Here is a 24,624-nt window from a genome sequence, read left to right as displayed (position 1 = left end):
AACGTGCGGGAGGACCAGCGAACCATGTCCACATGTTCTGGACATGTCCGAAGCTTAGGGGGTTTTGGCAGGGGTTTGCTGACATCATGTCCACGGTGTTAAAAACAAGGGTGGCGCTGAGTCCAGAGGTGGCGATTTTCGGGGTGTCGGAAGACCCGGGAATCCAGCAGGAGAAAGAGGCAGGCGTTCTGGCCTTTGCTTCCCTGGTAGCCCGGAGACGGATACTATTAGCTTGGAGGGACTCAAAGCCCCCGAAGTCGGAGACCTGGCTATCGGACATGGCTAGCTTGCTCTGTTTGGGGAAAATCAAGTTCGCCCTGAGAGGGTCAGTGTTAGGGTTCGTCCGGAGGTGGCAACCGTTCATCGACTTCTTCGCGGAAAAGTAATCGTCAGCAGAAGGGGGGGGGGGGGGGGGAAAGGAGGGGGTTGATAAAGGTGGGACCTGTAAGGGAGACAGACGGCTTTTGCACTATGTTTATAGATTCATCTACATGTTTATTGTGTTGTTATACCTCAATAAAATGTTTATTAAAAAAAAACACCATTCCACCCCCACACACACTTACGCACGCACACACACAAATATCCTGTTGAATCTGCTTCCGCCGCCCTTTCAGGCAGAACCTGCCAGGTCACAACTCGCTGTGTCAAAAACACATTCTCCTCATCTCCCCACCCTCTGGTTCTTCCACCGATTCTCTTCAATCTGTGTGTGTGTCCCCTCTAGTTACCCACCCCCTCCTGCTACTATTAAACCGCCCCCATTGCTTTCTGTGTTAGGGTCAGAGGGCGTACCGGAGCGTTCGCCCTCTGCATCGGCCTCTGCCTGTCGATTCGAGGAGTATCGGAACCGATTGGATGGAAGAGCTGGGGTACTGGGCACAGAATCAGTGGCCGTGTGCGCACACAGAACACCGGCTTCTTGTTTTCTCAATGCTCGGCTGCTCTGACTACCCAATTAGTGCAGCGTCCTCTTGTCCATAGCAGCTCATTAATCTCAGCGTTTACCAGCTCCGTCGGCGGCTCAGAAACAGCCTCCCACTGCCGGGGAGCACAACTGATCGACAATCTTACAGCCAAGCCTCCTTCCTTCCTCGCTTTTCGACCCCCCCCCCCGTCTTCACACGGGAAGAGAGGTGGGACATTTGGAGGCCAATTCAGAATTGCTGATTTCCCAGATGGTTCTGGAACGGCTTTGGAACCTTCCCGGGAATTGACTTTAACCACGGGGAATGTGTGCCCAACAGTGCTCCTGTTTCAGAGTGTTGGAACTCCGTGGCCAAGTTTCAATTAGGACCTCGAAAGGACTGATCAGCCCGAAAACGCCAAATCTGGTTTATAATACCGCTGGTAAGCCAGCTCCGTCAAAGCAAATCCTGGTCATTTCTCCTGGACATGCACAAGCGTCAAGGAGCAACGTTGCTGCAAACCCCACTGATCTGGGCATCGCTTTCGCGTCACAGGAATTCTGCGAGGAGATTTGCTTGCAACGGGGGACCGTCGGCCATCAATAGTCCCGTTTGTTTCAGCGGTCACGCCTGGGAAGCAGCTGCCAAATTCCCTCGAGACAGGGATTAAACCTCTGCCCGTGTTGGCATAGACTGCGCTGGGGGGGGGGGACACAGCGTGCGTCCAGGGAGCAGCACATCAGCGCGCACAAGACATCCGTTAGCAAAATGGGCCGCCAACATCATTTCCTTTCAAGAATTTAGGAATGAGAGAATTACAGCTCGGAGAAACCTGCAGGGTGCTTTCTCGTGCAGTTACGTTTCAGGTTAGATTGCTTGGGATTGCTCGCACTGCTGGGGCGATGACCTCTGCGACACACACACACGCTGGCACGTCACCCTGTTACAGTCTCCTCTTCATGCAGCAAGTGTTAGTCACCCAGTGGCATATGGACACTAACACCACAGGCTTTCTGGTCCCCTTTCCCCCCCCCCCCCCCCCCCCCCCCCACCCACCCCCCCACTTCGTGCCTCCTCCGAGCAGAGACGAGCCAATGCGGCAGTGACCAGAGGTCAAAGGTGGGTCATGCCAAAGCCAACACAGAGCGTTGCCCTGTTCCGACCCGTCACGCCTCGGAATGACAAACATAAAAAGGTGAAACCACCGTTAACCGGCAGGACCTCCCAGTTCAGGCGACTGACAAACACAGCATCAGAATCACATCAGGAATGGGACATGCTCCAGTCACAAACCAGCCAGAAACAGCAAATTCCGTTCTCAACCTTAGGGTTGCAGCAATAATGTAGTGCACGGTTTAGCTGTCGATTCAGACACTGCGCCAAAACTGGCCCCCTCTTGTTACTGACTTTCAGCACCCCTCGCATTCACACCCGGAGTCACACCTCGAACAAGCCCAGGCCGAGGCAGGCGACACTTCAAATGCAGAGAGGTGAGCTTCATATCCCTCCACTGTCACATCGGCAGATAGGATAGACGTGAAGGTACTAACATGGGCAGGGAGGGGTTCAATCTGCCACGGGTCCCAACCCCGCACGGCCATCGAGTGACCTGGCCAATCGGCCGCATGGCCCACTGCCGACCCTCACACATTTCACACTGCGGCACCCCAATGCAACCATTCACCAGCAAGGAGCCAACATCCCCGGAGGAAGAGGGACGGACGGACAGCAGCAGCAATGGGAGAGAGAGAGAGGGGAGAGAGAGATAGGCGGGGGGGGGGCGGAAGAGAAAGGGGGGGGGGGGGGGAGGAGAAAGAGAAAGAGAGAAAGAGAAGGGGGAAGGGAGAGAGAGGGGGGGGGAGAGAGAGAGGGGGGCAGAGAGAGAGGGGGGCAGAGAGAGAGGGGGGCAGAGAGAGAGGGGGGGCAGAGAGAGAGGGGGGCAGAGAGAGAGGGGGGCAGAGAGAGAGAGGGGGGCAGAGAGAGAGGGGGGCAGAGAGAGAGGGGGGCAGAGAGAGAGGGGGGGCAGAGAGAGAGGGGGGGGGCAGAGAGAGAGGGGGGGCAGAGAGAGAGGGGGGGCAGAGAGAGAGGGGGGCAGAGAGAGAGGGGGCAGAGAAGAGGGGGCAGAGAGGGGGGGCAAGAGAAGAGGGGGGGAGGGGGGGGGGGGGGCAGAGAGAGAGGGGGCAGAGAAAGAGGGGGGGCAGAGAAAGAGGGGCAGAGAAGAGGGGGCAGAGAAAGAGGGGGCAGAGAAAGAGGGGCAGAGAAGAAGGGGGGCAGAGAGAAACGAGGGGGGCAGAGAGAGAGGGGGCAGAGAAAGAGGGGGCAGAGAAAGAGGGGGCAGAGAAAGAGGGGCAGAGAAAGAGGGGGCAGAGAAAGAGGGGGCAGAGAAAGAGGGGGCAGAGAAAGAGGGGGCAGAGAAAGAGGGGGCAGAGAAAGAGGGGGCAGAGAGAGAGGGGGGCAGAGAGAGGGGGGGCAGAGAGAGAGGGGGCAGAGAGAGAGGGGGCAGAGAGAGAGGGGGCAGAGAGAGAGGGGGGCAGAGAGAGAGGGGGCAGAGAGAGAGGGGGCAGAGAGAGAGGGGGCAGAGAGAGAGGGGGCAGAGAGAGAGGGGGCAGAGAGAGAGGGGGCAGAGAGAGAGGGGGCAGAGAGAGAGGGGGCAGAGAGAGAGGGGGCAGAGAGAGAGGGGGGGACAGAGAGACAGAGACACAGAGAGAGAAAGAGAGCGAGCATTCACACACGTGGCATAAGCAGGTCTTTTATCACCAACCACGACAGGTCAACAAAGCAAAAAAACAAAACGGGATTGAAGAGCGAGAAGCAAGAGTGAATAAAACTTGCTGTGACATTAACAGCAAGCAAGAGAGTACAGCAGCCCGGTCACATAGAGCTGGGAGCTGAAAACTAATGCAGAGGCGAATGCAAGACCTCGGGGCAACGAGGCAGAAGATACCCCAGAGAACTCCAAAACCCGGTGAGGGACAACCCCCCCTCCCCAATTCACGTCACCGCGATGGCACCGGTGCCCCGAGACTGAAGAAGATGCGGTGACTTTGGACGAGACAAAGCCTCTTTCCACATCCTTTCCAAGGTGTCTAAACCACAAGCAGAGTGCCAGATCCAGTTCATATCTGCTGCAGGCAGGCAGGGTGGGTGGGAGCGCCCAGCAGTGAGGGAGGGAAGGGGTGACCTCGGAGCATTATCAGGACATCGGGGAGACTGGAGCTGGAGGAGGACTCAATGTGGCAGGCTAGCCGAGCTCAGTTACACTTCAGTCAATCACAAGGCTCAACCAGAGGGAGGGGAGCATTTTAATCCCAAACTCCAAGCAGAAATCCCATAGAATCAGGTGGGACAATTTTACATCTGACACTTACCCCCCCCCCCCCCCACCCCCCAAATGATTTGAACACCGTGCAATCCACCCCCTCCACCTCCCAGAGAGGTGGGTTAGAGGCAAACTGTCCCTGGAAGACACACCTTAGTGAACAGACTCTTGCCCTGCGTGAATAAATCCTTGGGGGATCCTTTAACACCCTCCATGTAGTAGCCTTGTCTGCTACGCATCTCCCCCCAGCTTTACTGGGAGCCTGAGTGTGCGGAGGTCTGAACCAGTTTCCAGCCACGGCTAACCTGACGCACCCCCACCCCCTTCGATTTCTTGTAAATAAATTTAAGAGTACACAATTCTTCCCCCCCCCCCCAATCCCAATTAAAGAGGCAATTTAACGTGGCCAATCCACCTAGCCCGCACATCTTTTTTTGTCTTGTGGGGGCGAGACCCACGCAGACACGGGGAGAATGTGCAAACTCCACACGGACAGTGACCCAGAGGCGGTATCGAACCTGGGACCTCGGCGCCGTGAGGCAACAGTGCTAACCACTGCGCCGCCCGCCTCCCTCTTCAAAACAAAAGTTTGCCCTGTAATATTCGACGCTGCGGTGCCGTGGTTCACTCAAGCTGCATCAGCCCCCACCCCCCCGCAAAGCAGGATGCAAAAAATAAAATTAAAAGTGCGCGTGCATTCGTAAAGAATCGAGACGCGAAGCGGGGTGAGCTTTGGCACAAGGAGGGAGGGAGGCAGTTCCCCGTCGATACAATTCCCAAACATTCTCCATCGAGGCCGGGGGAAGTCAGGACATTAGATCTGCATTTAATCAAATTGAATTAACAGACAAATGTTTCCAATCGAAGGGGCGATCGCCAAATCGATGAGGTGCATGCAGCTATTCCAACGCCGCCCCATTACTTTAATATCGTTGCAACCCTAAGCGTAAGTATCATTAGGTGCACAAACGGGACTAAAGAGACAGCGTTGGTGCATCATTTACCTAATGAACATGTTCTTGATCTTACTCCACATGCTACCGACTGTGCTGCTAATTTTTTCCGTGTAACTGAGGGAGGCGGGGTTGCAAAGGAGGAAGAAACAAATGGAATAAAATAAACAAAACAAAAAACAAAACAAAAACAAAATGAGTTTCAGTCGACGTTGTTGAAGACAGTAAAACACCAAGAAGTTTATACAATGCTTTCTACCAGACACACAACGGTGAAGGAATCTGCCCATCTTTTGCACAGCGCAGTTATTGCCCCCCCCCCCCCCCCCCCCCCCCCCCCCCCCCACCCCACCCCCGGAGAGAATTTGCGGTGAACCGGAGACGGGGATAAAACCGGTCGGAAAATCGTGGCATTGGGGGATTTCCATGGTGGGGGAAGGAGGGCTGGACAATTAGACACATTGGTGAAGCTATTCGCCCCCAACTGACAGGGCTCCGCAAGCAGCAGCCCGGCCCGGCCCGGCCCCCAGTGACTACGCCGAGAGTGATGGAGCGATTGCCAAGCACCCCCCCCCCCCCCGACCACCTAATATCCAGCGGGGAACACAGACTGGCGACCCCCCCCCCCCCCTCCCTCCCCAGACCACAGTCACTGACCAACCAGGGGCCAATCCTGGGCTCAGCAAGTGCGGGATCAAACAAACCAGAGGCAGCTTCTGAGCACTGCGGCCTCGAGAGCAATGGCTGGGATGGGGGGGGGAATGGAGAGAGGATGCGACTGGGAGAGTTCCAATAGCTGAACGAGAGAGAGAGAGAGAGAGAGAGAGACCAGCAGATCCCTTACCCGATAACAAGACTACAGACAGGACATTCAGAAACACACCGAGTCAACACCGAGCTACTCTTGACAGGCTGGGTGAGAAAAATCCATCAATCGCACAGGGGGAACCCCCCCCCCCCCCCCCCCCCCCCCACCCCCCCCCCCCCTTCCCCAATCCTTTAGACGGGGAGCAGACGGCTGCGGCCTCAGCCGATCAGGCTGGTGAAATGAAAATGAAATGAAAATCGCTTATTGTCACGAGTAGGCTTCAATGAAGTTACTGTGAAAAGCCCCCTAGTCGCCACATTCCGCCGCCTGTCCGGGGTGGCTGGTACGGGAATCGAACCGTGCTGCTGGCCTGCTTGGTAAGCCAGCGATTTAGCCGAGTGAGCTAAACCAGCCCCTGGTACGGCAGCAGCGACAACTTCCACTCCTTCAAAACAAAAAAGGGAACCAGACACTTGCCCAGGAGCATCGTAACCCCCGAAACCCTCACCCTGAGCCGGAGGAGGAGAGAGATCAGGGCTCGGCCAAAAGAGGCGCCACAAGAGAATGCTTAAAAACAAAAGGGCTGGGCAGCCGGCGAGTCCGTTAAAACGTTAACGAGACTGCAAGCTTCATTCTGCCGGGGGGGCGGGGGGGGGGACATTAGGAAGCTGTGAGCTGTGACAATACCGGCATCCCCAAGAACAGGCGCCGGAATGTGGCGACTAGGGGCTTTGCACGGTAACTTCATTTGCAGCCGACTTGCGACAATAAGCGATTATTATTATTACAGATGATTCACTGGGTTAGCTACCGCCAGCTCCGAGGAATTCCAAATCCAAACGCTGGGACTATTTTCACAGGAGCTATGGAAATGATTCAGAGAGAAGCGCACTCTTCCTTGTAGCCAAGGGGGTGCAGAACAAGGGAAATGGACACAAGACTAAAACGAGAGAGGTTCAGAAGGCAGGACAGAATCTCCTTTCAGACAGAGAGAGCGGTGAAGCTGTAAGAATCCAGGTTCAGTCGTAGAGCCAACATTCGAGATTAGGGGCGGAGGAAGGAACAAGGCTCAATCAGGGCAGTTTACTCTGGAGGGACAGGGTAAACACGGAATAGCCATTGCTTGGGCAGAATGTCAGGAATAATAGAAAACAGACGATATATCTCAACGAGCAATGAACCAGTAGAATGATTAGATGATAGCTGAGCCGCCACCACAGGTCAATGAGAAATGAGAGAGTTCAGGAAGTTACAACAGAACATTCACAGATAAAGGATCTGGAGTTTACCCGTCTCCGTAACGGCTACTCGTTCTACTCTGCTGGCGCAAAGAATGGAGTCTTTGGAGTAACAGGGGACGACGGAATGAAGCAGGATGTAAACTCCTTTCACTCCACGTTCCCCAGTCTACACGACGTGGGGACAAGAGGAAATAGTTGGTGAATTTTTCCCACCCAAGGTTTCTCTCCCCCCCCCCCCCCCCCCCCCCCCCCGCCATCCCCTCCCTCTAACGGAGGCAGCCGGGTACTCACGAGTCCTTCCTCTTTCGCAAGTGCTCGAACACCATCAGCCCCCGGGAGTTAACGCTCAGCAGCAGCTCGTTCCCCGTCATGATGTCCATCCTGAAGGGCTTTGAGGTGATAATCAGTTTGTACAGCTGGTTTCCGAAGCCCAGCTCCACGCTACCTCCGTCCTTCCCCACAACCGTTAAGCTGAAATCGGAAAGCACACAGTTTATCCTCACCGGGGGGGGGGGGTTCAGGGGGCCTGCGATTTGCCTCATCGATCAGGGAACTGTGTACAGCCGCACTAATCCGGGGACTCAATACCAGCACTGCATTCGCTCCCCAGGCCAACAACAGGGGCTGTTTAGCACAGGGCTAAATCGCTGGCTTTTAAAGCAGACCAAGGCAGGCCAGCAGCACGGTTCGATTCCCATAACAGCCTCCCCGAACAGGTGCCGGAATGTGGCGACTGGGGGCTTTTCACAGTAACTTTATTTGAAGCCTACCCGTGACAATAAGCGATTTTCATTTCATTTTCAACAGGAGAGGGTTAGAATACAAGACCAGGGATGTACCTCGGAGGCTGTATAAGGCTCTTGTCAGACCCCTTTTGGAGTATTGTGAGCAGTTTTGGGCCCCGTATCTAAGGAAGGATGTGCTGGCCTTGGAAAGGGTCCAGAGGAAGTTCACAAGAATGATCCCTGGAATGAAGAACTTGTCGTATGAGGAACGGTTGAGGACTCTGGGTCTGTACTCGTTGGAGTTTAGAAGAATGAGGGGGGATCTTATTGAAACTTACAGGACACTGCGAGGCCTGGGATTGAGTGGACGTGGAGAGGATGTTTCCGCTTGTAGGAAAAACTAGAACCAGAGGGCACAGCCTCAGACTGAAGGGACGATCCTTTAAAACAGAGATGAGGAGGAATTTCTTCAGTCAGAGGGTGGTGAATCTGTGGAACTCTTTGCTGCAGAAGGCTGTGGAGGCCAAATCACTGAGTGTCTTTAAGACAGAGATAGATAGGTTCTTGATTAATAAGGGGATCAGGGGGTAAGGCAGGAGAATGGGGACGAGAAAAATATCAGCCATGATTGAATGGCGGAGCAGACTCGATGGGCCGAGTGGCCTCATTCTGCTCCTAATTCTGACAACACTCCATTCAAAGAGTTTAAATTGCATAGATTAACACAGATATTTTATCTGACCAATTGTAGCTTTTTAAAAAAAAGTCCAGCAAACTTACGGTACAGTAGGTGGGTCTTGTATTAAAACATCCCGCACTTCATAGCGTGGTCTCAGCGGATTCAACTCATTAATTTTAATCCTGGTCATGTTCCCTTGAAGGCCAAACACTTCAAGTAGTAAAGGCACCTGAAAAAGAAACATACCACACTGACGTTTCTACACAAACACCAGCAGGGCCTGGCGAACACGAGAAGGGCAAGACTCAAAAGTAATTCCCCCTCCCCCTTTGCTTTGTAGATGTGGCCGATGGTTATATCAGGCGCGTGATATGCTTGACATGGAACGGTTAGCAGTCTTGGTCTTCCTTTGAGGCGCCCACGCGGGATGGGAGTAAACGACCCAGGAAAATGATTACGGGTTTTGGGGTGGTTTTCCCGATGATCCGCGGGATAATAATAATAACCTTTTATTGTCACAAGTATGAAGTTACTGTGAAAAGCCCCTGGTTGCCAAATTCCGGCGCCTGCTCGGGTAAACTGGTACGGGAATTGAACCCGCGCTGCTGGCCTTGTTCTGCATCACAAACCAGCTCTCTCGTCCACAGGAGACGGACACCAGGCCTCTCTCCTTTCTGTTGGGTGTTTGGGAAAAGGGAGCGAAGGAAAACAGACGTCTTCCTGATCGCAAACACAAGGAGACCCCAACCAAAACATCCATCCTCCATTTTCAAATCTTCCAGAGGTCCACCATGCCTCTGCTAGCTCTTTGAAGGAGCTATCCGTTTCAGGCGGCTGTATGCCACATTAGAAAGCATCTCTCATTTCCCCCGGCTCGATCACCAATCATTTTACATCTGGTTGCCAGTCCCTCCCGTCGGTGCAAACAGTTTGCTTCCTGTCTACCCGAGCAGGAAGCTTCAAAAATATGGGCTCTTCCGAGTCATTCACAAAATTATTATCCTCCCCCGACTCCACGAGTGGAGGGAGGTGAGAGAATTCTCCACGTTCCACACACACACGGAGGCTAGGAAAGGCAGCGTTCAGCCGGCATCTTCACACCCACCTTATTAACTTCATTAACCAGCTGCAGCCTGACCACTTTCTCCGTCACCTCCAGTGAGTTGAGCAGAGCTCGATAGGGGGAGTTCTCCGGCTTGACATTCCTCTGTCGCCTGGGGAAGAACACAAAGCTTGCGCGCGTCAGACGCTTCTTCTATCTGAGTCCGATCCCGCGCGAAGCCGCTGATGTAACAGCAGGCAGCCTGATGCGAGCCTGCCTCACAGGTGAGCCACAGAGAGGGAGAGGTGAGGGAATGCCCGGGGATTCTATCCTCACCACTGTAGGCCACATCTGCATATTTTCTCAAGAATCACCAACCTTTCCTGTCTTGGCTCAGGAACCAACTTCTGCCGGTTCGAGGGGCAAATGGCCTGCTCCTGTTGTTCTTAATTTTCCCAATTAAGGGGCAATTTAGCATGGCCAATCCACCTACCCTGCACATCTTTGGGTTGTGGGAGTGAGACCCATGCGCACACGGGGAGAATGTGCAAACTCCACACGGACAATGACCCGGGGATGGGATCAAACCTGGGACTACGGCACCGTGAGGCAGCAGTGCTAACTAATGCACCACTGTGCCGCCACCCCACCCCCGCTGAGGCAGCAGTGCTAACTAATGCACCACCTCCCTATTGCTGTTTTGATTAATTATAATTACAGGTTACAGAGATAGGGAGGGGTGTAGGGGCTAGAGGCGGTTACAGAGATAGGGAGGGGTGTAGAGGCTGGAGGAGGTTACAGAGATAGGGAGGGTTGTAGGGGACGGAAGGAGATTACAGAGATAGGGAGGGGTGTAGGGGGCTGGAGGCGGTTACAGAGATACGGAGGGGTGTAGGGGTTGGAGGCGGTTACAGAGATAGGGAGGGTTGTAGGGATGGAGGAGGTTACAGAGATAGGGAGGGGTGTAGAGGCTGGAGGAGGTTACAGAGATAGGGAGGGTTGTAGGGGTTGGAGGCGGTTACAGAGATAGGGAGGGTTGTAGGGATGGAGGAGGTTACAGAGATAGGGAGGGGTGTAGGGGCTGGAGGAGGTTACAGAGATAGGGAGGGTTGTAGGGGTTGGAGGCGGTTACAGAGATAGGAAGGGTGTAGGGGCTGGAGGCGGTTACAGAGATAGGGAAAGTGCTTCAGGTTCACAGTCAGTAAGGAGAGCGTTAGTCGAATAACAGGAAGTCTGCTTCACCATTCAGTGGGCTGATGACCACTCTGATATAATCCTAAACACCACTTTCCCATCTTATCACTGTCACAATATACATCTATGTATATAATGGAGTGCAGACACACAGGATGACCAGTAAGCACACAGAACACAGCAGCCAATCACCAGACAGGACACGACCACTATAAAGCCAGAGGGCACCAGTTTTCCCGCTCTCTCTGGACCCAGCCACTGAGACAGTCAGAGCTTGTGAGCATAGCCAGTGCAAACACCATGTGGTAGCTAGTAAGTCTGGTCAGGCTAGTATCAGGTCTCCATTCAAGTCAGCATAGTGTCAACCCACAGTTGAACATGTATATTAGTTTAGATGTTAAACAAAATAGTGTTGCATCTTATCAGGTGTTGGAAATGTGTCTCTCGCTACACTGCATCAAGTGCAGTCCACATCGACCCAGCCTGCCCAATACATCAATCACCTTAACCATTGATTCCCTCACTGATTTACAATGTGTCCATCTCAGCCCTGAACTTATTCATTTTAATAAATCTAGAGCATCCAATTATTTCCCCCCCCCCCCAATTAAGGGGCAATTTAGCATGTCCAACCCATCTACCATGCACATCTTTAGGTTGTGGGGGTGAGACCCACGCAGACATGGGAGCATGTGCAAACTCCACACGGACCTCACGGTAGCATGGTGGTTAGTATCAATGCTTCACAGCTCCAGGGTCCCAGGTTCGATTCCCGGCTGGGTCACTGTCTGTGTGGAGTCTGCACATCCTCCCCGTGTGCGCGTGGGTTTCCTCCGGGTGCTCCGGTTTCCTCCCACAGTCCAAAGATGTGCGGGTTAGGTGGATTGGTCATGCTAAATTGCCCGTAGTGTAAGGTTAATGGGGGGATTGTTGGGTTACGGGTATACGGGTTACGTGGGTTTAAGTGGGGTGATCATTGTTCGGCACAACATCGAGGGCCGAAGGGCCTGTTCTGTGCTGTACTGTTCTATGTTCTATGAGTGTGACCCGGGGCCAGGATCAAACCCGGATCCTCGGCACCGTGAAGACCTGAACATACAGCTCCCTGCGGTAAGGAATTCACAGATTCACTACCCTCGAGAGAGAAGAAATTCCTCCTCACCTCCATCTTAAATTGGTGACCCCTTACTCTGAGATTATTCCCTTGGCTCCTAGGCTCTCCCAGAAGGGGAAACAACCTCTCAGAAACTATACCCTGTCAAGACTCCCCTGAGAATTCTCAATGTCTCAATAAGATCGCCTCTCGGACTTCGAAACGCCAATCAGCACAGGCCCAACCAACTCAACCTCTCGTAAGAAAATCCCTCCCTACCCGGGATCAACCGACTGAACCTTCTCTGGACAGCCTCCAGTGACTCAAACAGACCGGTTCACAAACAGTTTTAACCCTTGCATTGTGCCAACACTTACTTGCAGAACGCACTTTGTTCGCAGGTTTTAAAGTTACTTCTGTCCACGGATTCCACTGTTGTGATAGATAAAGTCAGCCAGGCCAGGACTATCCATCGTGCACTGTGAAGGGAGACAGAAAGTGAACATTTTCATCACCCGACTGAGCTGCCGTAGGAGGACCCCGTTCACACCCCCGCCCGAGAAGCAGACCCGAGAGCAGTGATGGGGGTGGACCTGGGGAGGGGCCTCTGTCGGAGGGTCAGAGAAGACTCGATGGGCCGAATGGCCTCCTTCTGCACTGCAGGGATTCTAGTGCATGATTCTTCCTGTCCTGTCTGAGGCACGCTCGCCTTTCACGTGAAAGATGGGGCAGGTCTCGCCGAGACGGCACCGCTGCGGCAGTGCGGTGTTCCCTCGGCACCGTGGGCACCGCCCCACATTGTGAGAGCCAAACCCCCCAGCCCACCCCCAGTGGGACTCAGAACCCACCCCCACCAGGGGCAGAGGGGGGATCCACAGCGGACCGAGCCACTGGGTCACATGAACCGCCCCCAGGCCCTGTGAACCCCCCCCAGGGCACGGATGGGTGAACCCGGGTCTCCCGGCTATTCGGCCCCAGGAGGGTTACTGCCCCCTCCAGGCGGTTGCCAACTCGGGTTGGCCACTTTCCGGGAGGCAGCAGCCACCCCGCAGTTGCCGCTTGGCCAACCCTCCCCCAGGCCCTCCGGGGGCGGCCTAGCCGGCGGGAGAAGGCCCGGAGAGGGGGAGGGAAGGCGGTGGGAGGGAGTCAGGTGGCGGGACAGCGGCCGGGAGCCTCCCGGGCTGCCCGGGAGGGTTGGCAACACGCCAGTAGGGCGCAGTTCGGCGATCCTGCGGTGGATCCGGTGCCAGAGGCGGCAGCCCGGCTCCCGAGAGGCCCCAGCCCGGTACCGGGAACCCCCCGCGGGCGGACACCCAGCGGCTCGGCTTCACCTCAGCGCCGCCGCCATCTTGGCTCAGCTCGAGCCGCGCGCCTGACGTCGGCGCTGGATTGACCTTTGCCCGGCGCCCGGGCCCCGCCCCGCTGACACGTCAACGCGCTCCCATTGGCCGGGCGCGTAAAGGAGCGGGCTGGTCGGCGTAACAGGGGACGGGTGGCGAGGAGGATACGTCACAGGGGGGCGGGGACATTCTACGTCACAGGGAGCGGGGCCAGCCTGCGTCACAAGGGGGCGGCACCTGCGTGTGAGTGACAGCTCTGTCTCTGGGGGCTGTGTGAGTGACAGCTCTGTCTCTGGGCTGTGAGAGTGACAGCTCTGTCTCTGGGGGCTGTGAGAGTGACAGCTCTGTCTCTGGGGGCTGTGAGAGTGACAGCTCTGTCTCTGGGGGCTGTGAGAGTGACAGCTCTGTCTCTGGGCTGTGAGAGTGACAGCTCTGTCTCTGGGCTGTGTGAGTGACAGCTCTGTCTCTGGGGGCTGTGAGAGTGACAGCTCTGTCTCTGGGCTGTGTGAGTGACAGCTCTGTCTCTGGGGGCTGTGTGAGTGACAGCTCTGTCTCTGGGGGCTGTGAGAGTGACAGCTCTGTCTCTGGGCTGTGTGAGTGACAGCTCTGTCTCTGGGCTGTGAGAGTGACAGCTCTGTCTCTGGGGGCTGTGTGAGTGACAGCTCTGTCTCTGGGGGCTGTGTGAGTGACAGCTCTGTCTCTGGGCTGTGAGAGTGACAGCTCTGTCTCTGGGCTGTGTGAGTGACTGCTCTGTCTCTGGGGGCTGTGTGAGTGACAGCTCTGTCTCTGGGCTGTGTGAGTGACAGCTCTGTCTTGGGGGCTGTGTGAGTGACAGCTCTGTCTCTGGGCTGTGAGAGTGACAGCTCTGTCTCTGGGGGCTGTGTGAGTGACAGCTCTGTCTCTGGGGGCTGTGTGAGTGACAGCTCTGTCTCTGGGGGCTGTGAGAGTGACAGCTCTGTCTCTGGGGGCTGTGTGAGTGACAGCTCTGTCTCTGGGCTGTGTGAGTGACAGCTCTGTCTCTGGGCTGTGTGAGTGACAGCTCTATCTCTGGGGGCTGTGAGAGTGACAGCTCTGTCTCTGGGGGCTGTGTGAGTGACAGCTCTGTCTCTGGGGGCTGTGAGAGTGACAGCTCTGTCTCTGGGGGCTGTGAGAGTGACAGCTCTGTCTCTGGGCTGTGTGAGTGACAGCTCTGTCTCTGGGGGCTGTGGGAGTGACAGCTCTGTCTCTGGGGGCTGTGTGAGTGACAGCTCTGTCTCTGGGGGCTGTGTGAGTGACAGCTCTGTCTCTGGGCTGTGAGAGTGACAGCTCTGTCTCTGGGGGCTGTGAGAGTGACAGCTCTGTCTCTGGGGGCTGTGAGAGTGACAGCTCTGTCTCTGGGGGCTGTGAGAGTGACAGCTCTGTCTCTGGGGGCTGTGTGAGTGACAGCTCTGTCTCTGGGCTGTGTGAGTGACAGCTCTGTCTCTGGGGGCTGTGAGAGTGACAGCTCTGTCTCTGGGGCTGTGAGAGTGACAGCTCAGTCTCTGGGGGCTGTGAGAGTGACAGCTCTGTCTCTGGGGGCTGTGTGAGTGACAGCTCTGTCTCTGGGCTGTGAGAGTGACAGCTCTGACTCTGGGGGCTGTGTGAGTGACAGCTCTGTCTCTGGGGGCTGTGAGAGTGACAGCTCTGTCTCTGGGGGCTGTGAGAGTGACAGCTCTGTCTCTGGGGGCTGTGAGAGTGACAGCTCTGTCTCTGGGGGCTGTGTGAGTGACAGCTCTGTCTCTGGGCTGTGAGAGTGACAGCTCTGACTCTGGGCTGTGAGAGTGACAGCTCTGTCTCTGGGAGCTGTGAGAGTGACAGCTCTGTCTCTGGGCTGTGAGAGTGACAGCTCTGACTCTGGGCTGTGAGAGTGACAGCTCTGTCTCTGGGGGCTGTGAGAGTGACAGCTCTGTCTCTGGGCTGTGAGAGTGACAGCTCTGTCTCTGGGCTGTGTGAGTGACAGCTCTGTCTCTGGGCTGTGTGAGTGACAGCTCTGTCTCTGGGGGCTGTGTGAGTGACAGCTCTGTCTCTGGGGGCTGTGAGAGTGACAGCTCTGTCTCTGGGCTGTGAGAGTGACAGCTCTGTCTCTGGGCTGTGAGAGTGACAGCTCTGTCTCTGGGGGCTGTGTGAGTGACAGCTCTGTCTCTGGGGGCTGTGAGAGTGACAGCTCTGTCTCTGGGCTGTGTGAGTGACAGCTCTGTCTCTGGGGGCTGTGAGAGTGACAGCTCTGTCTCTGGGGGCTGTGTGAGTGACAGCTCTGTCTCTGGGGGCTGTGTGAGTGACAGCTCTGTCTCTGGGGGCTGTGTGAGTGACAGCTCTGTCTCTGGGCTGTGAGAGTGACAGCTCTGTCTCTGGGGGCTGTGTGAGTGACAGCTCTGTCTCTGGGGGCTGTGTGAGTGACAGCTCTGTCTCTGGGGGCTGTGTGTGAGTGACAGCTCTGTCTCTGGGCTGTTAGAGTGACAGCTCTGTCTCTGGGGGCTGTGTGCAGCTCTGTCTCTGGGCTGTGTGAGTGACAGCTCTGTCTCTGGGGGCTGTGAGAGTGACAGCTCTGTCTCTGGGGGCTGTGAGAGTGACAGCTCTGTCTCTGGCGGCTGTGTGAGTGACAGCTCCGTCTCTGGGGGCTGTGTGAGTGACAGCTCTGTCTCTGGGGGCTGTGAGAGTGACAGCTCTGTCTCTGGGGGCTGTGTGAGTGACAGCTCTGTCTCTGGGCTGTGTGAGTGACAGCTCTGTCTCTGGGGGCTGTGTGAGTGACAGCTCTGTCTCTGGGCTGTGAGAGTGACAGCTCTGTCTCTGGGCTGTGTGAGTGACAGCTCTGCCTCTGGGGGCTGTGTGAGTGACAGCTCTGTCTCTGGGCTGTGAGAGTGACAGCTCAGTCTCTGGGCTGTGTGAGTGACAGCTCTGTCTCTGGGGGCTGTGTGAGTGACAGCTCTGTCTCTGGGCTGTGTGAGTGACAGCTCTGTCTCTGGGCTGTGAGAGTGACAGCTCTGTCTCTGGGGGCTGTGTGAGTGACAGCTCTGTCTCTGGGCTGTGAGAGTGACAGCTCTGTCTCTGGGGGCTGTGAGAGTGACAGCTGTCTCTGGGCTGTGTGAGTGACAGCTCTGTCTCTGGGGGCCGTGAGAGTGACAGCTCTGTCTCTGGGCTGTGAGAGTGACAGCTCTGTCTCTGGGCTGTGTGAGTGACAGCTCTGTCTCTGGGGGCTGTGAGAGTGACAGCTCTGTCTCTGGGGGCTGTGAGAGTGACAGCTCTGTCTCTGGGGGCTGTGAGAGTGACAGCTCTGTCTCTGGGGGCTGTGTGAGTGACAGCTCTGTCTCTGGGGGCTGTGTGAGTGACAGCTCTGTCTCTGGGGGCTGTGTGAGTGACAGCTCTGTCTCTGGGGCTGTGAGAGTGACAGCTCTGTCTCTGGGGGCTGTGAGAGTGACAGCTCTGTCTCTGGGGGCTGTGAAAGTGACAGCTCTGTCTCTGGGGGCTGTGAGAGTGACAGCTCTGTCTCTGGGCTGTGTGAGTGACAGCTCTGTCTCTGGGCTGTGTGAGTGACAGCTCTGTCTCTGGGCTGTGAGAGTGACAGCTCTGTCTCTGGGGGCTGTGAGAGTGACAGCTCTGTCTCTGGGCTGTGTGAGTGACAGCTCTGTCTCTGGGGGCTGTGTGAGTGACAGCTCTTTCTCTGGGCTGTGAGAGTGACAGCTCTGTCTCTGGGGGCTGTGTGAGTGACAGCTCTGTCTCTGGGGGCTGTGTGAGTGACAGCTCTGTCTCTGGGGGCTGTGAGTGACAGCTCTGTCTCTGGGCTGTGTGAGTGACAGCTGTCTCTGGGCTGTGAGAGTGACAGCTCTGTCTCTGGGGGCTGTGTGAGTGACAGCTCTGTCTCTGGGGGCTGTGAGAGTGACAGCTCTGTCTCTGGGGGCTGTGAGAGTGACAGCTCTGTCTCTGGGGGCTGTGAGAGTGACAGCTCTGTCTCGGGGGCTGTGAGAGTGACAGCTCTGTCTCTGGGGGCTGTGTGAGTGACAGCTCTGTCTCTGGGGGCTGTGAGAGTGACAGCTCTGTCTCGGGGGCTGTGAGAGTGACAGCTCTGTCTCTGGGGGCTGTGAGAGTGACAGCTCTGTCTCTGGGCTGTGAGAGTGACAGCTCTGTCTCTGGGGGCTGTGTGAGTGACAGCTCTGTCTCTGGGGGCTGTGAGAGTGACAGCTCTGTCTCTGGGCGCTGTGAGAGTGACAGCTCTGTCTCTGGGGGCTGTGAGAGTGACAGCTCTGTCTCTGGGGGCTGTGTGAGTGACAGCTCTGTCTCTGGGGGCTGTGAGAGTGACAGCTCTGTCTCTGGGGGCTGTGAGAGTGACAGCTCTGTCTCTGGGGGCTGTGTGAGTGACAGCTCTGTCTCTGGGGGCTGTGAGAGTGACAGCTCTGTCTCTGGGGGCTGTGTGAGTGACAGCTCTGTCTCTGGGGGCTGTGTGAGTGACAGCTCTGTCTCTGGGCTGTGTGAGTGATAGCTCTGTCTCTGAGGGCTGTGTGAGTGACAGCTCTGTCTCTGGGGGCTGTGTGAGTGACAGCTCTGTCTCTGGGCTGTGAGAGTGACAGCTCTGTCTCTGGGGGCTGTGTGAGTGACAGCTCTGTCTCTGGGCTGTGAGAGTGACAGCTCTGTCTCTGGGGGCTGTGTGAGTGACAGCTCCGTCTCTGGGCTGTGTGAGTGACAGCTCTGTCTCTGGGTGCTGTGAGAGTGACAGCTCCGTCTCTGGGCTGTGTGAGTGACAGCTCTGTCTCTGGGCTGTGAGAGTGACAGCTCTGTCTCTGGGGGCTGTGAGAGTGACAGCTCTGTCTCTGGGGGCTGTGAGAGTGACAGCTCTGTCTCTGGGCTGTGTGAGTGACAGCTCTGTCTCTGGGGGCTGTGAGAGTGACAGCTCTGTCTCTGGGGGCTGTGTGGGTGACAGCTCTGTCTCTGGGCTGTGTGAGTGACAGCTCTGTCTCTGGGGGCTGTGAGAGTGACAGCTCTGTCTCTGGGCTGTGTGAGTGACAGCTCTGTCTCTGGGGACTGTGAGAGTGACAGCTCTGTCTCTGGGGGCTGTGAGAGTGACAGCTCTGTCTCTGGGGGCTGTGAGAGTGACAGCTCTGTCTCTGGGCTGTGTGAGTGACAGCTCTGTCTCTGGGGGCTGTGTGAGTGACAGCTCTGTCTCTGGGGGCTGTGTGAGTGACAGCTCTGTCTCTGGTGGCTGTGAGAGTGACAGCTCTGTCTCTGGGGGCTGTGTGAGTGACAGCTCTGTCTCTGGGGGCTGTGAGAGTGACAGCTCTGTCTCTGGGGGCTGTGAGAGTGACAGCTCTGTCTCTGGGGGCTGTGTGAGTGACAGCTCTGTCTCTGGGGGCTGTGAGAGTGACAGCTCTGTCTCTGGGCTGTGAGAGTGACAGCTCTGTCTGTGGGCTGTGTGAGTGACAGCTCTGTCTCTGGGCTGTGAGAGTGACAGCTCTGTCTCTGGGCTGTGGGAGTGACAGCTCTGTCTCTGGGGGCTGTGAGAGTGACAGCTCTGTCTCTGGGGGCTGTGTGAGTGACAGCTCTGTCTCTGGGGGCTGTGTGAGTGACAGCTCTGTCTCTGGGGGCTGTGTGAGTGACAGCTCTGTCTCTGGGGACTGCGTGCAGCTCTATCTCTGAATTGATTAAGAGGTTGTGTGTTTCAGGGTGTTATCTGGCACTGTGATTGACACTTGCGTGATTAATTAAATAAAAAGATGAGTGAGATCTGAAGGTGTACGTGAAATGGAGCATTATTAGTGGAATAAATGATAAATCTGCAAGTGCCTGACTGATTCATCCTCAGCTGGAATACTGTGCACAGTTCTGGGCGCCACATTATCGGAAGGATATGAACACATCGGAGAGGGTGCAGAAGGTTTACAGGAACAGTTCCTGGGATGAGAATGTTCAGTTACGAGGATAGAAACATAGGAACAGGAAGATGTCATCGGACTCGAAACGTTAGCTCTCTTCTCTCCCTACAGATGCTGCCAGACTTGCTGAGATTTTCCAGCATTTTCCCTTTCGTTTCAGATTCCAGCATCCGCAGTAATTTCCTTTTATACTGGAAATAGTTTATCTTTACCTCCCCGGTCTTTCCCTGTTAATATCTTGAATACTTCAATCAGATCTTCCCTTAACCTTCCAAATTCTAGGGGAAAAATAGGTTTAATTTGGGTAATCTCTCATCGTAACTCAACTCCTCGAATCCAGGTATCATTTTAGTAAACCCAGGTTGCACTCTGCCCAAGACACACATATCCTTCCTAAGGTGTGGTGCCCAGAACTGCTCACAGTGACTCCAAGTGGGGTCTAACCAGGGTTTTGTAAAGCTGCAGCATTACTCGTGTCTTTATATTCCAATCCTCTCGATATAAAGGCGAGCATTCCATTAGCCTTATCGATTATTTTCTGCACTTGTTCCTGGAATTTTACAGACCTATGCACCTGAACCCCCAAGTCTCTTTGAACATAAGACCATAAGATACAGGAGCAGAATTAGGCCACTCGGCCCATCGAGTCTGCTCCGCCATTCAATCATGGCTGATATTTTCTCACCCCCATTCTCCTGCCTTCTCCCCATAACCCGATTAATCAAGAACCTATCTATCTCTGTCTTAAAGACACTCAGTGATTTGGCCTCCACAGCCTTCTGCGGCAAAGAGTTCCACAGATTCACCACCCTCTGGTTGAAGAAAATCCTCCTCATCTCTACTTTAAAGGATCGTCCCTTTAGTCTGAGATTGTGCCCTCTGCTTCTAGTTTTTCCTACAATTGGAAACATCCTCTCCACGTCCACTCTATCCCAGGCCTCGCAGTATCCTGTAAGTTTCAATAAGATCCCCCCCCCCCTCATCCTTCTAAACTCCAACGAGTACAGAGCCAGAGTCCTCAACCGTTCCTCATACGACAAGTTCTTCATTCCAGGGATCATTCTTGTGAACCTCCTCTGGACCCTTTCCAAGACCAACACATCCTTCCTTAGATACGGGGCCCAAAACTGCTCACAATACTCCAAATGGGGTCTGACCAGAGCCTTGTACATCCCTGCTCTTGTATTCTAGCCGTCTCGACATGAATGCTAACACTGTATTTGCCTTCCTGACGACTGAACCTGCACGTTAACGTTAAGAGAATCGTGAACAAGGACTTCCAAGTCCCTTTGTGCTTCTGATTTCCTAAGCATTTCCCCATTTAGAAAATAGTCTATGCCTCCATTCCTCCACCAGGGGCTAGTTTAGCACAGGGCTAAATAGCTGGCTTTGAAAGCAGGCCAGCAGCATGGGTTCAATTCCCGTACCAGCCTCCCTGAACAGGCGCCGGAATGTGGCGACTAGGGGCTTTTCACAGTAACTTCATTTGAAGCCTACTTGTGACAATAAGTGATTTTCATTCTTCCTTTCTTTCCTTCCAAAGTGCATAACCTCACTTTTCCACATTGTATTCCATCTGTCACTTCATTGCCCACTCTCCTAGCCTGTCCAAGTCCTTCTGCAGCCCCCTTGCTTCCTCAATACTACCTGTCCCTCTACAGATCTTTGTATCGTCTGCAAACTTAGCAACAGTGCCTTCAGTTCCTTCTTCCAGATCATTAATGTATATTGTGAAAAGTTGTGGTCCCAGTACCGACCCCTGAGTTACACCACTAGTCACCGGCTGCCATCCTGAAAAAGACCCCTTTATCCCCACTCTCTGCCTTCTGCCAGTCAGCCAATCCTCTATCCATGCCAGGATCTTACCCTTAACACCATGGGCTCTTGACTGATTTAACTGACTCCTCTGTGGCACCTTGTCAAAGGTCTTCTGGAAATCTAAATAAATCATGTCCACTGATTCTCCTCTGTCTCACTTCCTTGTTACTTCCTCAAAGAACTCAAACAGATTTGTCAGGCATGACCTTCCCTTGACGAAGCCGTGCTGACACAGTCCTATTTTACCATGCACTTCCAAGTTCTCCGCGATTTCATCTTTAATAATGAACTCTAAAATCTTACCAATGACCAAAGTCAAGCTAACCGGCCAATAATTTCCCATCTTCTGCCTCCCTCCTTTCTGAAACAGGAGGTGTTACATTAGCCACTTTCCAGTCCTCTGGGGCCCTTCCTGCCTCCAGTGATTCCTGAAATGCCTCCACAATTTCCTCAGCTATCTCTTTTAGAACCCTGGAGTGTAGTCCATCCGGCCCAGGTTATTTATCCACTTTCAGACCTTTCAGCTTCCCCAGTACCTTCTCCTTAGTAATGGTCACTGCAGTCACCTCTGCCCCCGATTCTCCTGGAGCTCTGGCATCCCATTGGTGTCTTCCACCGTGAAGACTGATGGAAAGTAACGATTCAGTTTGTCTGCCATTTCTTTGTTTCCTATTATTACTTCTCCAGCAACACTTTCTAGTGGTTCAATGTCTATTTTTGCCTCTCTCTTACCTTTTATATATTGAAAAATCTCTTCCTATCTTCCTTTATATTACTAGCTAACTTGCACTCATATTTCATCTTCTCTCCCTTTATTGCTTTTTTCGTTGTCCTCTGCTCGCTTTTAAAGGTTTCCCAATCCTCTGGTTTCCCACTAATCCTCGCCACTTTGTATGCTTTTTCTTTAGCCTTTATGCTGTCCTTGACATCCCTCGTCAGCCATGGATTCCTTGCCTCCCCTTAGCATGTTTCCTCCTCCTTGGGATGAATTTCTGTTGTGCCCCCCAAAACTCCTGCCATTGCTGTTCCACTGCCTTCCCTGCTCGGCTCCTTTTCCAATCCACTCTGCCCAGCTCCTCCCTCCTGTCTTTGTAGTTACCCTTATTTAATTGTAATACCGTTACATCTGATTGCAGCTTCTCCCTCTCAAACTGCAGGGTAAATTCTATCATATTGTGGTCACTACTCCCTAAGGGTTCCTGCATCTTATGTTCCCTAATCAAGTCTGCCTCATTACACATCACCAAATCCCGAATGGCCTGTTCCCAGGTAGGCTGTCACAAGCTGCTCCAAAAAAACATCTCTTAGACACTCCACAAATTCCTTTTCTTGGGATCCACTACCAACCTGATTTTCCCAGTCCACCTGCATATTGAAAGTCACCCATGACTATTGTGATATTGCCTTTTTTACTTGCTTTCTCTATCTCCTGACTTATTTTCTGCCCCACATCCTGACTCCTGCTAGGGGGGCCTGTACATAACTCCCATCAGGGTCTTTTTACCTTTGCGATTCCTCAACTCTACCCACAGAGATTATATGCCTTCTGATCCTATATCGCTCCTTGCTATCGATTTAACTTCATTGCTTACTAACAATGCAACCCCGCCCCCTTTGCCCATCTGCCTGTCCTTTCGATAGGACACATATCCTTGGATATTTAGCTCCCAGCCCTGATCCCCTTGCAGCCACGTCTCTGTGATGCCCACAACATCGTACCGGCCAATTTAAATGTGCGCAACAAGCTCATTGACCTTGTTCCGTATACTGCGCGCATTTAGGTACAACACCCTCAGTCCTGCATTGACCACCTCCCTTCTCACACTTGTCACCTATTTTGACCTGCCTGAGGGTGATGATGTTCTTTTATTTTGGTTCTCTGTGGTGAATGTAACTTGGTAATTCACACTGTATCTTTGTAAGCGCAGTAGCGTTATCCGACCACTAGGGGGAGTAGCTCTGGGAATGCTCTGGAGTTTGTACAGGGCTCCTCCCCCTTGTGCTGCTGTATAAATACCCTTGTCCAGAGTCAGCCTGCAGTTCACCGAGAGTTCATCAACGGGTAACAGGCTGGCTCTGTAGTAAGTAGATTAAAACCACTGTTCATATCGGAAAGCACGTGTCTGGTGAATTGATGGTTCCATCATTCTCTATTTCCCCTTCAGTTATTACACCTTCTAAGCTCACATTCTGGTTCCCAGCCCCCTGCGAAACTAGTTTAAACCCTCCCGAGTGACTCCAGCAAACTTCCCAACCAGGATATCGGAGCCCCTCCAGTTTAGATGCAACCCGTCCTTCTTGTACAGGTCCCATCTGCCCCGGAAGAAATCCCAATGGCCCAGAAATCTGAAACCCTCCCTCCAACACCACTGGGTTTAGCCACGTGTTCAGCTGCTCTATCCTCCTATTTCTAGCCTCACTGGCACGTGGCATAGGGAGTAATCCCGAGATTACTACCCTACAGATCCTGCTTTTTTTGGCTTACTGGCTAACTCCCTGAACTCCTTCTGCAGGACCTCATCACTCTTCCTGCCTATGTCGTTAGTACCTAAGCGTACTACGACCTCTGGCTGTTCACCCTCCCCCTTCAGGATGTCCTGTGTTCGTTCAGAGACATCCTTGACCCTGGCACCAGGGAGGCAACACACCATCCTGGAGTCTCTTTCACGTCCACAGAAGCGCCTATCTGTGCCCCTTACTATAGAGTCCTCTATAACTCGCTCTCCTGCACTTTGCCCTCCCCTGCTGAGCAACAGAGCCAGTTACAGTGCTACTGTTACCGTTAGTCCAGTACTTAGAAAGACAGAGTACTGGGCTAATGGTAGGATTCTTGGTCGTGTGGCTGAGCAGAGAGATCTCAGTGTCCATGTCCATAGATCCCTGAAAGTTGCCACCCAGGTTGAGAGGGTTGTTAAGAAGGCGTACAGTGTGTTAGCTTTTATTGGTAGAGGGATTGAGTTTCGGAGCCACGGGGTCACGTTGCAGTTGTACATAACTCTGGTGCGGCCGCATTTGGAGTATTGCGTGCAGTTCTGGTCGCCGCACTTTGGAAGGATGCGGAAGCATTAGAAAGGGTGCAGAGGAGATTTACCAGGATGTTGCCTGGTATGGAGGGAAGATCTTATGAGGAAAGGCTGAGGGACTTGAGGCTGTTTTCGTTAGAGAGAAGAAGGTTAAGAGGTGACTTAATTGAGGCATACAAGATGATCAGAGGATTAGATAGGGTGGACAGCGAGAGCCTTTTTCCTCGGATGGTGATGTCCAGCACGAGGGGACATAGCTTTAAATTGAGGGGAGATAGATACAGGACAGATGTCAGAGGGAGGTTCTTTACTCAGAGAGTAGTAAGGGCGTGGAATGCCCTGCCTGCAACAGTAGTAGACTCGCCAACACTAAACGCATTCAAATGGTCATTGGATAGGCATATGGACGATAAGGGAATAGTGTAGATGGGCTTTAGAGGGGTTTCACAGGTTGGCGCAAAATCGAGGGCCGAAGGGCCTGTACTGTAATGTTCTGATGTTGTTTTTCCCAATAGGCTATCCCACCCAACAGTATCCAAAACATTTCAGGCCACACAATCTTCCAGAGAAGTGAGGCCGATCAGACAGAATACTGAAACCAA

At 53.9% G+C, this 24,624-nt stretch overlaps 1 protein-coding gene across 2 annotated transcripts in view; it reads right to left on the bottom strand.

The window, feature by feature from the left end:
• LOC119958935 (neutral alpha-glucosidase AB-like) overlaps positions 1–13,399 on the bottom strand; it is a 47,964-nt gene extending 34,565 nt beyond the window's left edge. Inside the window, exons 1-6 of one of the 2 annotated variants that reach the window (XM_038787458.1) lie at positions 13,294–13,399; positions 12,340–12,441; positions 9,739–9,847; positions 8,735–8,862; positions 7,521–7,700; positions 5,232–5,297 (exon numbers count right to left, since the gene is read on the bottom strand). In XM_038787458.1, coding sequence (XP_038643386.1) covers positions 5,232–5,297; positions 7,521–7,700; positions 8,735–8,862; positions 9,739–9,847; positions 12,340–12,441; positions 13,294–13,310 — 602 coding nt within the window. In that variant the 5' untranslated portion in view covers positions 13,311–13,399. The remainder of the gene's footprint in view (positions 1–5,231; positions 5,298–7,520; positions 7,701–8,734; positions 8,863–9,738; positions 9,848–12,339; positions 12,442–13,293) is intronic. The other variant, XM_038787459.1, reaches the window with a different exon arrangement.
• Between the last annotated feature and the right edge of the window lie 11,225 nt (positions 13,400–24,624).

This window comes from Scyliorhinus canicula, chromosome 31 (genome assembly GCF_902713615.1).
Source record: "Scyliorhinus canicula chromosome 31, sScyCan1.1, whole genome shotgun sequence".
Lineage (NCBI taxonomy): Eukaryota > Metazoa > Chordata > Chondrichthyes > Carcharhiniformes > Scyliorhinidae > Scyliorhinus > Scyliorhinus canicula.
This window is presented reverse-complemented; position numbering and strand designations above follow the sequence as displayed.